This window comes from Sapajus apella, unplaced genomic scaffold (assembly GCF_009761245.1).
Source record: "Sapajus apella isolate SASKATOON/1434 unplaced genomic scaffold, GSC_monkey_1.0 scaffold4, whole genome shotgun sequence".
Taxonomy (NCBI): Eukaryota; Metazoa; Chordata; class Mammalia; order Primates; family Cebidae; genus Sapajus; species Sapajus apella.
Genome location: NW_022436944.1, coordinates 11647868 through 11663297, shown reverse-complemented (window position 1 = coordinate 11663297; position 15430 = coordinate 11647868). Strand labels below are relative to the sequence as shown.

The following is a 15430-nucleotide window of genomic DNA, read 5'->3' as shown; positions in this document are numbered from 1 at the left end:
ATCAGGAAGGGGTCCAGTTTCTGTTTTCTGCACATGGCTAGCCAGTTTTCCCAACACTGTTTATTAAACAGGGAATCCTTTCCCCATTGCTTGTTTCTGTCAGGTGTGTCAAAGATGAGATGATTGTAGATGTGTGGCATTGCCTCTGAGACCTCTGTCCTATTCCATTAGTCTATATCTCTGTTTTGGTACCAGTACCGTGCTATTTTGATTGCTGCAGCCTTGTAGTATACTTTGAAGTCACATAGTGTGATGCCTCCAGCTTTGTTCTTTCTGCTTAGGATGGTCTTGGCTATGCATGCTCTCTTTTGGTTCCATATGAAGTTTAAGGTGGATTTTTTCCAGTTCTGTGAGAGGGTCATAGGTAGCTTGATGGGGATAGCATTGAATCTATAAATTACTTTGGGCAGTATGGCCATTTTCATGATATTGATTCTTCCTAACCATGAGCATGGAATGTTTTACCATCTGTTTGTGTCCTCTCTTATTTCCTTGAGCAGTAGTTCATAGCACTCCTTGAAGAGGTCCTTTACATCCTCTGTTAGTTGTATTCCTAGGTATTTTATTCTCTTTGTAGCAGTTGTGAATGGGAATTCACTCTTGATTTGGCTCTCTTTTAGTCTGTTATTGGTATATAGGAATGGTTGTGATTTCTGCACATTGATTTTGTATCCTGAGACTTTGCTGAAGTTGCTTATCAGTTTAAGGAGATTTTGGGCTGAGACGATGGGGTCTTCTAAATATACAATCATGTCAAATAGGGATAATTTGACTTCCTCCTTTCCTAATTGAATATCCTTTATTTCCTTTTCTTGCCTGATTGCTCTGGCTAGAACTTCCAATACTATATTGAATAGGAGTGGTGAGAGAGGGATCCTTGTCTAGTGCCAGATTTCAAAGATTTCAAAGGGAATGCTTCAGTTTTTGCCCATTCAGTATGATATTGACTGTGGGTTTGTTGTAAATAGCTTTCATTATTTTGAGATATGTTCCATCAATACCTAGTTTATTGAGAGTTTTTAGCATAAAGGGCTGTTGAATTTTGTTAAAGGTCTTCTCTGCATCTATTGAGATAATTGTGGTTTTTGTCTTTGGTTATGTTTATGTGGTGGATTATGTTTATAGATTTGCTTATGTTGAACCAGCCTTGCATCCCTGGGATGAAGCCTACTTGATATGATGGATAACTTTTTGATGTGCTGTTGCAATCGGTTTGCCAGTATTTCACTGAAGATTTTTGCATCTATATTCATTATGGATATTGGCCTGAAGTTTTCTTTTTTTTGTTGAGTCTCTGCTGGGCTTTAGTATCAGGATGATGTTGATCTCATAAAATGATTTGGGAAGGATTCCCTCTTTTTGTATTGTTTGGAATAGTTTCAGAAGGAATGGTACCAGCTCCTCTTTGTACGTCTGGTAGAATTCGGCTGTGAACCCATCTGGACCTGGGCTTTTTTTGGTTGGTAGGCTATTAATTGCTGCCTTGACTTCAGCCCTTGTTATTGGTCTATTCAGGGTTTCAACTTCTTTCTGGTTTAGATTTTGGAAGGTGCATGTGTCCAGGAATTATCCATTTCTTCCAGGTTTACTGGTTTATGTGCATAGAGTTGTTTGCAGTAATCTCTGATGGTAGTTTGTATTTCTGTGGAATTGATGGTGATATCCCCTTTATCATTTTTTATCACATCTATTTGATTCTTCTCTCTTTTCTTTTTTATTAATCTGGCTAGCAGCCTCTCTATTTTGTTGATCTTTTCAAAAAACCAGTTCCTGGATTTATTGGTTTTTTGAAGGGTTTTTTTTTGTGTGTGTGTCTCTATCTCCTTCAGTTCTGCTCTGATCTTAGTTATTTCTTGTCTTCTCCTAGCTTTTGTGGGTTTTTTTATCTTGCTCTTCTAGCTCTTTCAATTTTGATGATATGGTTTCAATTTTAGATCTTTCCTTGCTTCTCATGTGGGCATTTATTGCTATAAATTTCCCTCTAGACACTGCTTTAAATGTGTCCCAGAGATTCTGGCACATAGTGTCTTTGTTCTCGTTGGTTTTGAAGAACATCTTTATTTCTGCCTTCATTTCATTGTTTATCCAGCCAGTTTTTCAATTTCCATGAAGTTGTGCAGTTCTGAGTTAGTTTCTTAATCCTGAGTTCTAATTTGATTGCACTGTGGTCAGAGAGACTGTTATGATTTCTGTTCTTTTGCATTTGCTGAGGAGTGATTTTACTTCCGATTATGTGGTCAATTTTAGAGTAGGTGTGATGTGGTGCTGAGAAGAATGTATAATCTGTGGATTTGGGGTGGAAAGTTCTGTAGATGTCTATTAGGTTTGCTTGGTCCAGATCTGAGTTCAAGTCCTGGATATCCTTGTTAATTTTCTATCTCATTGATCTGTCTAATATTGACAGTGGGGTGTTAAAGTCTCCCACAATTATTGTGTGGGAGTCTAAGTCTCTTTGTAGGTTGTTAAGAACTTGCTTTATGTATCTGGATGCTCCTGTATTCGCTGTGTATATATTTAGGATCATTAGCTCTTCTTGTTGCATTGATCCTTTGACCATTATGTAATGTCCTTCTTTGTCTCTTTTGATCTTTGTTGGTTTAAAGTCTATTTTATCAGAGACTAGGATTGCAACTCCTGCTTTTTTTTTCCTCTCCATTTGCTTGGTAAATCTTTCTCATCCCTTTATTTTGAGCTTATGTATGTCCTTGCACATGAGATGGGTTTCCTGAATGCAGCACACCAATGGGTTTTGACTTTTTAATCCAATTTGCCAGTCTGTGTCTTTTGGCTCGTGCATTTAGCATATTTACATTTAACATTTATACTGTTATGTGTGAATTTGATCCTGCCAATTTGATGCTAGCTGGTTGTTTTGCCTGTTAGTTGATGCAGGTTTTCATTGTGTCAGTGGTCTTTACCATTTGGTACATTTTTGGAGTGGGTGGTACTGGTTGTTCCTTCTGTGCTTAATGCTTCTTTCAGGAGCTCTTGTAAGGCAGGTCTGGTGGTGATGAAATCTCTCAGCAATTGCTTGTTCGTAAAGGATTTTATTTCACCTTCACTTAGGAAGCTTAGTTTGGCCAGATATGAAATTCTAAGTTGAAAGTTCTTTTCTTTAAGGATGTTGAATATTGGCTACCACTCTCTTCTGGCTTGTAGGGTTTCTGCTGAGAGATCCGCTGTGAGTCTAATGGGCTTCCCTTTATGGGTAACCCGACCTTTCTCTGGCTGCCCTTAGCATTTTTTCCTTCATTTCAACCCTAGCGAATCTGACAATTATGTGCCTTGGGGTTACTCTTCTTGAGGAATATCTTTGTGGTGTTCTCTGTATTTCCTGGACTTGCATGTTGGCCTGCCCTACTAGGTTGTGGAAGTTCTCCTAGATAATATCATGAAGAGTGTTTTCCAGCTTGGATTCATTCTCTCCATCACATTCAGGTACACCTATCAAACATAGATGAGGTCTTTTCACATAATACCATATTTCTTGGAGGCGTTGTTCATTTCTTTTTATTCTTTTTTCTCTAATCTTGCCTTCTCATTTTATTTCATTGAGTTGATCTTCAGTCTCTGATATCCTTTATCCCTCTTGTCGATTTGGCTATTGAAACTTGTATATGCATTGCAAAGTTCTTGTGTTGTGTTTTTCAAGTCCATCAATTCATTTATTTTCTTCTCTAAGCTATTTATTCTCATTAGCATTTCATCAAACCTTTTTTCAAGGTTCTTAGTTTCTTTGCATTGAGTTAGAACATGTTCTTTTAGCTCAGAGAAGTTGTTATTACCCACTTTCTGAAGCATGTTTCTGTCAATTCATCAAACTCATTCTCCATTCAGCCTTGTTCCCTTGCTCGTGAGGAGTTGTGATCCCTTAGAGGAGGAGAGGCATTCTGGTTTTGGGTGTTTTCATCCTTTTTGCACTGGTTTCTTCCCATCTTTGTTGATTTACCTGCCTGTGGTCTTTATAGTTGGTGACTTTTGGACGGTGTCTCTGAGTGGACATCCTTTTTGTTGATGATGAAGTTATTTCTTTTAGTTTTCCTTCTAACAGCCAGGCCCCTCTGCTGTAGGACTGCTAGAGGTCCACTCCAGACTCTGCTTGCCTGGAGATCACCTGTGTCAGCTGCAGAATAGTAAGGTTTGCTGCTGGTTTCTTCTTCTGTTATCTTCATCGCAGAAGATTACCTGAGCTCTCCTTTATGAGGTGTCTCTTTGGATACGCAGGGGTCGGGGAGTTGCTTGAGGAGACAGCCTGTCTCTTATAGGAGCTCAAGTGCTGAGTTGTGAGCTCTGTTGTTCCATTCAGAGCTGCTTGGCAGGTATGTTTAAGTCTGCTGCAGTGGAACACATAACTGCCTTTTTTCCCCAGGTGCTCTGTCCTAGGAAGGTGGGGCTTTATTTATAAGTTCCTGAGGAGCTGCTGCCTTTTTTCAAAGATGCCCTGCCCAGCAAGGAGGTAGTCTAGTCACAGTCTGCCAGCAGAGGTGTTACTGAGCTGCTGTGGGCTCTGCCCAGCTGCTGTGTGAACTTCCTTGTGGTTTTGTTTACACAGGTACAGTTAGAACTGCCTCAGTAATGGCAGACTGCCTCAGTAAAGGCAGATTGCCTCGGTAATCACGGACTGCCTTGGTAATGGTGGACTGCCTCAGTAATGGTGGACTGCCTCGGTAGTGGTGGACTGCCTTGGTGGTAATGGCTGATGCCCTTTCCCCCACCGAGCTGGACCATCCCAGGTCTAGCTGTGCTTGCTGCGAAACTCTCAATCCAGAATGTTTCAGATTGCTGGTTTTTGTGAGGGTGGGACCCACCTAGCCAGATCACCTGGCTCCCTGTTTCAGCCCCCTTTTATTCAGTTGAGTGGGCGGCTCTGTATCCCAGGCATTCCAGGCACCAGTTGAAACGGCCACCCAGATTTGTGTTGAGTTTTTGTGCGGAGATCCGTGGTGCCAGCTGAAACAGCCATTCTGGAAACTCATGGCACTTTTCAGCCTGGGAATCTCCTGGTCTGTGGGCAGTAAAAACTCATTTGGAAATGCGGTGATCACTTACCCTCTACATTGTTCTGGCTGAGAAGTCCACTCCAGAGCTGCTCCTATTCATTCTGAATAGGAACAGCTTGGATCCCAACCGCAGAATTCTCTTAAATGACTATCCTAAATCTGATGCCTGTGGAATGCTGTCCAGAAAACAGCTGGCTTCATATGAAGAGAGGCTGAGTGTTTTTTGTCTTGTTCATTTAAAAGCATTTACTTCTTATTTAATATCTGCAAAGAACACAGTCACATCATAGTAGAATTTGCTGTTGTAAATTTTGGACTGTTTCCATGGGTTCTGCTTTACATCTGCATGGTGTTTGAAGCCAATGCTTCCTTTATTTTTGTAGGCATTTAGGGCCTTGTGCCTCATAATCCAATGTCATGCTCAATGACAGAGAATTAAAGTAGAATTTCTTTAACTATAGAGAAGGACTCAGCAGAACAATACACTTATTTAACAACTCCTTGCCTCAGAAACTGAAGGTGCTGTTTTGTGCAGGTGCCCTCTGCTGCTTATCCTGTGTTTATTTATTAAGTACAAGAACTGGGTACTCTGTTTCTGAAAACAAAAAGACCAGACTAGTCTATCAGAACCTATAATGAACTAGTAAGATGTTTATATTTCATTCAGAACAGCAAAGCTTTGAATTAGCTGCCATTTTTACTGTCTACTATTCTCCTAATTCTCAGGTAATTGAGAATTAACTGCATAAAGTTTACATATTAAGTACCAGTTCTTTGAAGTTAATTTTAAGATAATTCTTCCTTTTAATTTATAGTTGCATTCAGAAGTAACAACAACATTTATCATATGGGCTCAGACCTCTGCTTCTTCTAGCTTAGGACCATATCTTGACACAAGCACCAGGGGCCATTTAATAGTAAGGTGTGATTGTTTTCTCTGATGAAATCTTCTTATAGAGTCACAATGACACCATAATTATATTAATATCTTTTATTAACTGTAACATATAGTTAAGCTTTCCAAAACTAAAATCTAAACCAACTTTTGAAGTTAGAAATTCTACCAGTTTACTACATATTTCATTGTTAATAATTCTTTTCATTTGTTTTAAGTATACCTCTTCAAGGATTCTGGGAATATGGTAACAGATTTGTAGCCATACTTACCCGACTTTTAAGGACAAATATCATATTCTCTTGCAGCTTTTATATTTCAAGAGTCAGTGTGAGAGAGATAAGAACTTTGGGATCAGGCAGACCCGAGTTTGAATTATAGGATCTAACTAGCTGAGTGAACTTGGATAAGTTAATTAGTCTGATCCTTTGAGTTTTCTTGGTAGTTGTGACTATACATGAAATTATATGAAATCAGTAAAAATATGGGTCACCTACTCTACATCATTACCTAATAAGTTTTTTCAGACCCAGGAAATCTTGTTGCATGGAATACAAATGGAGCCAGTGGACCTTACAATGAACAAGCAGAGTGCACCCCCTTTGGCTGGGAATTCTTCCTCTCTGAAGTTCCCTCCTTGACCTGGAGAGCCTCTCCAGGGTGAGCATGCCTTCTTCTAGCCCATTATGAAAAACACTCACTCCCTTCTCTGGGCATGCAGGCCTATGGCATCCCACTGTCCATGCCACCAGTGATGGCAGCTGCCTTCTCCTGGCACAGAAGACAGAGCCTGGGAATCCTGCCTGGTGGTGGTACAGTCTGTCCCCTTTATGTACATGAGTTACCTCCAGCAGCCTCTCATTGTTTCTTTGTTGGTGGAAACAGAAAATTCAAGTAGTAGCATGCAAGTACCTGTAATTAAATCACATAAGAAGCCTATATCAGAGAAAAAAAAAATGAACCTGTGATTGAACCACAGAGGACAGATTATTATCCTGAAGAAATGTCACCCTGCCTTAATGAACTCAATGCCTGCCCACAAGCACTGTTGCAAGAGAATCACCTTAGGTCATAGTGCAGCCTGGGAAGAAATCTTTACTGGTGGAATTCGTGAATACTCAAAGGAAGCAGAGGATACACAGATGTGATTGTGACATATGCAACAAAGTATACACTAAAAGCTTTCGCTTGAAATCATACAGAACACGTACAGGAGATACACCCTACAAATGTACATGGGATGGATGCACATGGAAATTTGCTCTGTCTGATGAACAAGACATTTCTGAAAACATACTGGAATCAAATCTTTTTAGTGCCTGGACTGTAACCACAGCTTCTGTTTTGACAGTCTTGCCCTCGATAGGAAATGCCACATGCTAGTCTGAATGCCTTCATCTCCCACCTCAATGTGACTTTCCACTCACCTAGCTCTTTCTCTATCCTCCCACCATTATCTAAGACATTTTTTACATGTACATTTTAATTTTGATTCAGCTGCTTTGATCCTCTGAATTTACATCATCCAAAACTTCCATATGGTCAGTAGCAGATATTCTGTAATCCTCCCTCTCCTTACCATGGATGACCTAAAAAATAAGAACTTTTTATTTCAGAGATGTTAAGCAAAGCATTCTTAGAGATACATATATTTAATGTAATAAGAGCAAGGAAACATGTAAACTAAAAAAAAAAAAGTATGTAAAAGTACTGGATAAACAAAGATTTATACAAATGTCTGGTAAATTCTAATTAAAACATTAGAGTGAATTTATTTTCTAATTTAAGTAACTCGCTCTTTGTAAAATAAAGATTGCAGATTTATATAGATGTATAATGATTTTAAAGTTTACTATTAAAATGTGTCACTGAAACACCTGAACAGATGGAACATAGAAATTTTACAACTCCAGTGTTTTGAATTATTTTTTTTCTATAGAAACAAACCAGTCTATCAGTTTGTTTTCCATTATAACTTATTCTCAAAAAGCATACCAACAAGGGCCGTCACTGGGGCTGGGGGGCTGGGGTCCAGATCACAGTTTCCGCACACAGGACAATGGAAGGACTTAGATTAGTCAAACCATTTGTTCTTTCTGCTATAGTTTCAGTTCTCCATTCACATATTTGTTAGACAGGACTGCTTGAATAATCATCCTCACATACTTCTTACATTCCCCAGCTAAAGACTCTGGAAGCCAGTTTTCTGCTTGTATTCTCATGGTTTTGACAGTCATTAAAATGCCTTTTCGATGCTACCCAGAGTTACAAGTTCTTTACTGTGAGCCTGGCACATGATTTGTCTGTTTTAGTTCTAGCAGAAAGACTCAACTGTGCTTCTCAGTTCCAGACCACAAAAGTGAGCTCAGGCAATCAAGTGTTTCAGAAGCAAGACACATGATCAGAAATTCATATGTTTGTCAGCTACATACATTTCCTTTGAAAACATTAGTAAAATTTAGCCTACTAGGTGTTTGAAAATCAGCATGGTGGTGAGGGCAGAAAGAGGCCAACAATTTGGGCCTGTCAGAATCCATTGAGCTTGTGGGGTGTTAGGATAGGGAGGGCTGAGTAGTCAATGACAGGTTGCATATGAACATAGAGGCAAAGTGGAATAAGAAACTGCATTATCCTTCTGGAGCTGACTAGTAACATTAAAAGAATATGGTTTGCTCTGTGAAAATATCTGCACACTTAAAATGTACTAATTAAATGAAATAAATTGTGTCATTTCAGATTTACAATGTCTAGTAGAGGCACTTGGGTTAAAACTTCAGAAGGCGGTGACAGAGATGGACAACTATAAAGAAATGCTTATGTAAGATGGAGAACATTAAACAACTTGTAAGATAACAGTGCTCTGTAGATGTGCCACAAAATGGCAAGAATTAGAAAGAAATGACAAGAATTATAAAAACCCTGATATGTTCTCTGTGATTCTTTTGGCAGAGATTTACTTGTGTGGGTAATAGTTTACTGCTGCTTTTCTTGACCACTTTGCTTCCCTAGATTATATGTTGAAGAACCTGTAAATATATTCACATACGTGGAGGATTTCTTTATCTCAAAAAGAAACTTATCTATCCATATATTAAAGCTTTCCCTGATAGTTCAAATGCAGTAACTTAATGTGAAATACTCTTTGAACTTTTTTCTTATCTTTATTCCTTTATTATCTCTCCACAAGAAACAATATTGAAGCTGTATCTCAAAATTACTAATTTTAGCTTCAAGGAGAGAATTGAGTATCTTTGAAATGCTGAAGTACTTATGCTTGATGCAAGTGAGAAAACAATGTTGGAAAACACATGGTAAGAAAATGATATAAAATCAAGAGCACTATTTCTTTTAAAAATTAATTTTAAGCCTGGGCAATGTGGCAAAACTTTGTCTTCCAAAAAAATACAAAAATTTTCAAAGCATGTTGGCACACACCTTTAGTCCAAGCCACTTGGGAGGCTGAGGTGGGAAGATCACCTAAGCCTAGGAAGTTGATGCTGCAGTGAACCATGATCATGCCACTGAGCTCCAGCCTGGGTGACAGAGTAAGACCCTCTCAAAATGAATAAATAAGTAAAAATTACTTTCATTTCAGAAATTTCAAAAATCATAGTATAAACATAGAATATCTATAATACTAAAATAGAATGTATACAATCTTTGAAAAGTAAGCAGATTCTTTTACCTTATGATATATGTGATTTTCAGTTCCTATATTTTAGAAGGATGAACTGCATAAAAATATAAATATTTAGAATGCTTAGCAACCAAATGTTTGTGTTGACCATGAACTACTCCTAAAAACAATGTGTTTAATAAAGTATTGAACACAAGAAGGAACAAATTCCAAAAATGACCTATCAAATTAATGTATACTTGGATTATTTGTAGCAAAAGTTTGTTTCTGAAAAATAAGAAAAATCAAATATTCATACTTTATAACACTATGGTTAATAGCACAGTAAATATAGTAGCTCAGCTGTCTGTGTAGATGGCTGGAGTTGCAGGAATTGGTGGAAAGGGGGTCCTTAGAAGACCCCCTAGGCCCAGGAAGTAACTTTTTGGGATTTTTTTTAAATCCTGAAAAAGAAACAAGATGATGGTTGCTAGAAAAAGAAAAAAAATCGTTGTTTCTCTCCCTCTAATATAATCAAGGAGGGGTTTGGCCACGTGGATGTCTCATGTGGAGAGCAGTCTAGTCAGGCCCCAGCTACTGTGTGATGATTGCTTCTTGGAGCTCAACAAGTGAAGAGGGCGCAGTCTAGGCATAGGGAGGTGGTGCTAGCACACAACTAAGCTAAGAGGGAATTTGTGGGCATACCAAGAGTTAGCATATAAAGTGGAGTCTTGGAAAGTTAGGAAAGAAGCTTAGAAATGAGCATAGTGAAGAAAAGGAATAAACTTACTGGTAGTGACATGAATTGATATTTTACAGAGTAAGTTTGCACAGAATTCTTTGTATATTCATGTTCCACATAATGACATTTTGGTTAGTGACAGACCATGTATACAATGATGGTTCCATAAGATTATAATACCATATTTTTACTGTACCTTTTCTGTGGTCAGATATGTTTAGATATGCAAATACCATTGTGTTACAATTACCTACACTATTCAATACAGTAGCATTCTATACAGGTTTGTAGCCTAGGAGCAATAGGCTGTGTCATGTAGCCTACATGTGTAGTAGGTTATACAGTCTTGGTTTGTGTACACTCAGGGATGTTCACACAATGACAAAATTGCATAATGACACATTTCTTGGAATGTATCCCTGTTGTAAAGCAATGAAGGACTGTGCATGGAGCCTGCCCATTTAATATTAACACGTGCTTTGTGTTATTTTTTGCTTATTTTTAACATAAGTTGTTCTGAGAAGTTGAGAGTCTGGGTAGATTGGAGATAGAGGGAGAAATACACCACTAAAGTCCATCAAACTAATTATCTGTAGGAATTTACTGTACTATTGCAGAAATGCTGAAGACATTTTATCAGTTTATAAAGCTGATGTTTCCTACCCATGCAAGACCTTCTTAAAAATTAAAAAATTGACATAATGCCCATATTTAGAAATGTGAATTAGGAAAGATACAGCCACTTAAATGGCTCCAAGTGCTAGAGACCTTTCTGTATGCTACTGTCTCTAGCTCTTCTATCTATACTCTATCTACTCTCCTTTACCGCTAGGATTAAGTTGGGGAGGGTGAGCATTTAGGTTCAAAGCCTGGGACTGCTGAAGCCTCAGGTTGCTCAGAGGTCAGGAGGTTCCTGGTAGTATATAAGTACTGTTTTAATTATAGACCAGAGTCAAATTTGTGGCTTGGCCATTTTTGTAATGGTAAGCTCGAAGTCAAAACAATTCACTCAAAAAATTTGACATATTAATACAATTTGTAAGTAAAATTCAAGATTTCCTGCCCATACTCAAACCTCTTAGGACTTAGGAAATTAGAATATGCTATAAAATCAAGTTTCTTTGATTTTTAATCCTCATTCTTTGTAGGGCTGGGAATAGGAATGTTTGTCACCTATAATTTAAGATAATTCTTTTTGTTGTTTAAAGATTTTAAAATATTTGGATATAAGTTTTGTGAATTTTGACAATAAGAGAAGAAGCAGTTTATAAATTTGTGAAATTAGAGTTCTTTTTTCGAAGATTTTTTCCCCGAGATTTTTAAGAAAATATTTTCTAAAAAGAACATTGTTATGTATTTAAAAATAGAGATTTTATCAGGATGCTTTGGGCTACAAGTAACAGCAGTAGGATAGTGTCAGTTGTAATTGATCAGAGTCTCAGCAATATCCCCAAGGATCTTGATGTTCTTTTTGCCTCCATCCTGCTGCCCTCAGTACTGGCTTCAACCCAAAGCTAAGTCAGGTCCTTATATAATCACAAGATGGCTATAGTTCCTCCACCCTGGAGGCCTCATTTGGATATGGTACCTGCAGGCAGGAATGGACTGGTTTTCTAATGTCTTTTTAGAAGTGAGAAAAAAAATTATCAGATGCCACCAACAGCCTTCTCCTTATATTTCCTTGGCTGGAACCCTTTACATATCCTCTCCTAAATGAACCACTGGCAAGGGGAACAGGGCTACCACAATTACCTTAGACCAAGCAGGATTTATCCTTAGAACAAATGATAATTGAGACTTTGATGGCCAGGAAAAAGGCTGTAGTGAGTGTTCAGAAGGTAACCAATAGCGTTTGCTAAAGACGTAGAGCATTAATGATGCTCTGAGAGCTTGATGACATTTTCTACAGATTTTAAGTACTATAATATCTAGGTTAATTAGGGGAACACCTCTCTGAAATAATGAAAAATATGAAGACTATAAAATCTAGTTCTATTGTTTTTAAACTGATATGGATACAAAATATACTTTTACTTTCACATATATATGAAAGTATATATAAAAAAAGAAAGTATATATATGTATATCTCAGGATAAAGATAGATAAATAAGGCTTAAAAGAAAGACTGTCATTTATGGTGAAAATTTTTTAAGAATTCCAAAAGGAGAATACATAGAAGAAGAGTAGAAAGGGTCAACTCTACTGAGGAACAACCCAGATGAAGAGCAATTGACTGGTGATGCTGGTGGGCATGGGATAGGCAGGACCTTTCTTCAAATTAATTAAAACACAGAGAAGGGAGTGACACCTGGTGAATCATTGAAATAGTGGTTTTCACACTCCCATCTGCATAAGAATCATGGGGAGCTTGTTAAAATTGTGTATTACAGTATGCCCTCTCCCACAGACTCAGCCCCAGGACCAGATTTCTGGGCTCCTTTTCCACAGATAATCTAGTTTTACATTTAGATCTGGGGTGGCTCCAAGCAATCACATTTTTAATGCACTCCCCACATGATACTGATGGAGGTGGTCCAGTGAAACCCACTCTGAGGAATCACATATGGAACATTCAATCCAACTGGCACCTCACCAATACCCTCCAATCAATCAGCCCTGTGTGAAGCAGCATTTGCAGAAGCATCTATACTCAGACTAACACAATGAGTATGTGGACTAGAGTTAGACAGCCTGAAAGCTACTGAACCCCAGGAGAGCCCAGGATCCCCATAGCCCAAGGCAACCCTCCGGTGCCCCCACCGGGTAGCATACCCTGCCCCTTCATCACACCTCTAAAAACAACCTAGAGCAAAAATAAATAGCAAAGCAGACAAGCAAACAGAGGATCTTAAGTCTAAGGATTCACACACAACCAAAGATGAGTAGGTATGTAAGGAAACACCTTCTACCAATTCCCCCCGAAAAGTGGCTATGAATTAACACAGAAAATCCTTAATGCCCTAGAAAATTGTTGAATAGCAAACAGATGACATTAGAATAAGTATAATTGATATCCCCCAAAGCATGTCCAGGATTGTAACCATAAAAGAACAGACTGTTATGGGAAGCTATTAGGAATTCAGGAGATTTAAAATATCATAAAAATGATCCCATTCATGCTAAAAATGAATGCAAATGCACATACACATTCATATGGATTTAAATACATTGAATAAATGATAGGATTTCTAGAAGTGAAAGTGTGGGCTTTTTGGAAATTTTATTTCGCTCTATTATATATTGCTTAAATGCTTTACACTGTGGTTATATTTATTTTCATGTATGTGGTAAGAACAAAGTTTACTTAAAGTGATTTATGATCTGTCACTAAGAATATGTCTAAGTGGTTATGTAAAACATGTTTTATATGTTTTCTGGCTGGGCACGGTGGCTCACGCCTGTAATCCCAGCACTTTGGGAGGCCGAGGGAGGTGGATCACTAGAGGTCAGGAGTTCGAGACCAGCCTGACCAATATGGTGAAACCCCTGTCTCTACTAAAAATACAAAAATTAGCCAGGCATGGTGGTTTGCGCTTGTAGTCCCAGCTACTCAGGAGGCTGAGACCGGAGAATTGCTTGAGCCCGAAGGCAAAGGTTGCAGTGAGCCAAGATAGTGTCATTGCACTCCCGCCTGGATGACAGAGTGAGACTCTTTCTCAAAACAATAAAAAAATTAAAATATGTTTTCTAATTTAAGAACCTCTGTAATGTACTTAGACTTTCATTCCTTTTTTTTTTTCTGAGCAAGCTAACACGGGACTTACATTTTAATTTCATTAGCTGTCACCTGCTCCTCATTTAACTGATAATTTGAACAATAGTAAACTTATGATCATCACAAAGTACTAATTTTTAAAGCTCTTACTTGGCCTTTCAACAACATCTGACAGTTGACCAGTCTGTTCTTGAGACAGCCTCCTTTATTGAGATATAAATACCAGTGTTATCCTGATTTTCCTCTCACCTTCCTGTTCGCTAATGAAATTTTTGCCTGGCAAGCAGAAGGTGACTTGGTGGCATTCCAGTGTCAGTGTATAGATCCATTTTTCACATGATCCTAACTTGAACAGGGTATGTTTATTTCATTTATTTATTCAATACAAAATGTTTACTGAGAGCCAGGACTATTGTGTGCAGGCACTAGATATCGGAGCAACAAGATTGGCACTTTTCCATAGAGTTACTTAGGTAATTTCAGGCAATGCTAAGTGCTGCAAAAATATAAAATAGGCATAATAGATTGTGAGTAGTGAGGAGGGGTGGTATACTTTTGACAGAGTGGTCAGAATGGCATCCCTGAGCAGATGACCTTTAAGTTAAGATATGAATATCAGAAAGGAGCTAGCCACGATTACATCTGGGAGCAAGGAGATCAAGACAAGACCCTACATTTCTTGGAAATCAGTTTTACAAGTTCAAAAAACGTGAAGGCCAGTGGTGACAGAATAATGGTTTCCCAAAGAGTTTCATGTCCTAATCCCTGAAATCTGTATGTTCCCTTACATGGCAAAAGGGACTTTGCAAATGTGATTTTACAAGTTCAAAAAGCATGAAGGCAAGTGGTGACGGAATAATGGCTCCCTAAAGAGTTTCATGTCCTAATCCCCGGAATCTGTATGTTCCCTTACATGGCAAAAGGCACTTTGCAAATATGATTAAGAATTTCGAGGCCAGGCGTGATGGCTCATACCTGTAATCCCAGCACTTTGGGAGACTGAGCCAGATGGATCACTTTAGGCCAGGAATTTAAGACATGGCTATCGTGTTGAAACCCTGTCTTTACTAAAAATACAAAAATTAGCTGGGGGTGATTGTGCACACCTGTAATCCCAGCTACTCAGGAGGCTGAGGCGCAAGAATCGCTCAAAACCAGGAGGCAGGGAGGTGGAGGCTGTAGTGAGGTGAGATCATACCACTACACTCCAGCCTGGGTGGCAAAATGAGACTCTGTCTCAAAAAGAAAAAAAAAGGAATTTTGAGATGGAGAAATTATCCTGGATTATGTGGGCAGGCTAATGTAATTATGAGGTTCTTAGAAGAGGAAGCAAGAGGGTCAAAGTCACAACAGCAGATGTGAAGATGAAAACAGAGGTTGCAGTGATGTGATATGATGATGGAGGAAGGGGCCACAACCCAGAAATACCGGTGGACTCTAGAAGATAGAAAATGTAAAGAA

At 38.5% G+C, this 15430-nt stretch overlaps 1 protein-coding gene and 1 pseudogene across 1 annotated transcript in view; both read left to right on the top strand.

Annotated features, from left to right (window-relative positions):
* The window catches only part of LEKR1 (leucine, glutamate and lysine rich 1), a 205846-nt gene that overhangs the window by 130860 nt on the left and 59556 nt on the right, over nucleotides 1-15430 (top strand). Inside the window, exon 6 of the mRNA XM_032258228.1 lies at nucleotides 8632-8713. Coding sequence (XP_032114119.1) covers nucleotides 8632-8713 — 82 coding nt within the window. The remainder of the gene's footprint in view (nucleotides 1-8631; nucleotides 8714-15430) is intronic.
* On the top strand, nucleotides 6357-7845 carry LOC116537592 (annotated as a pseudogene).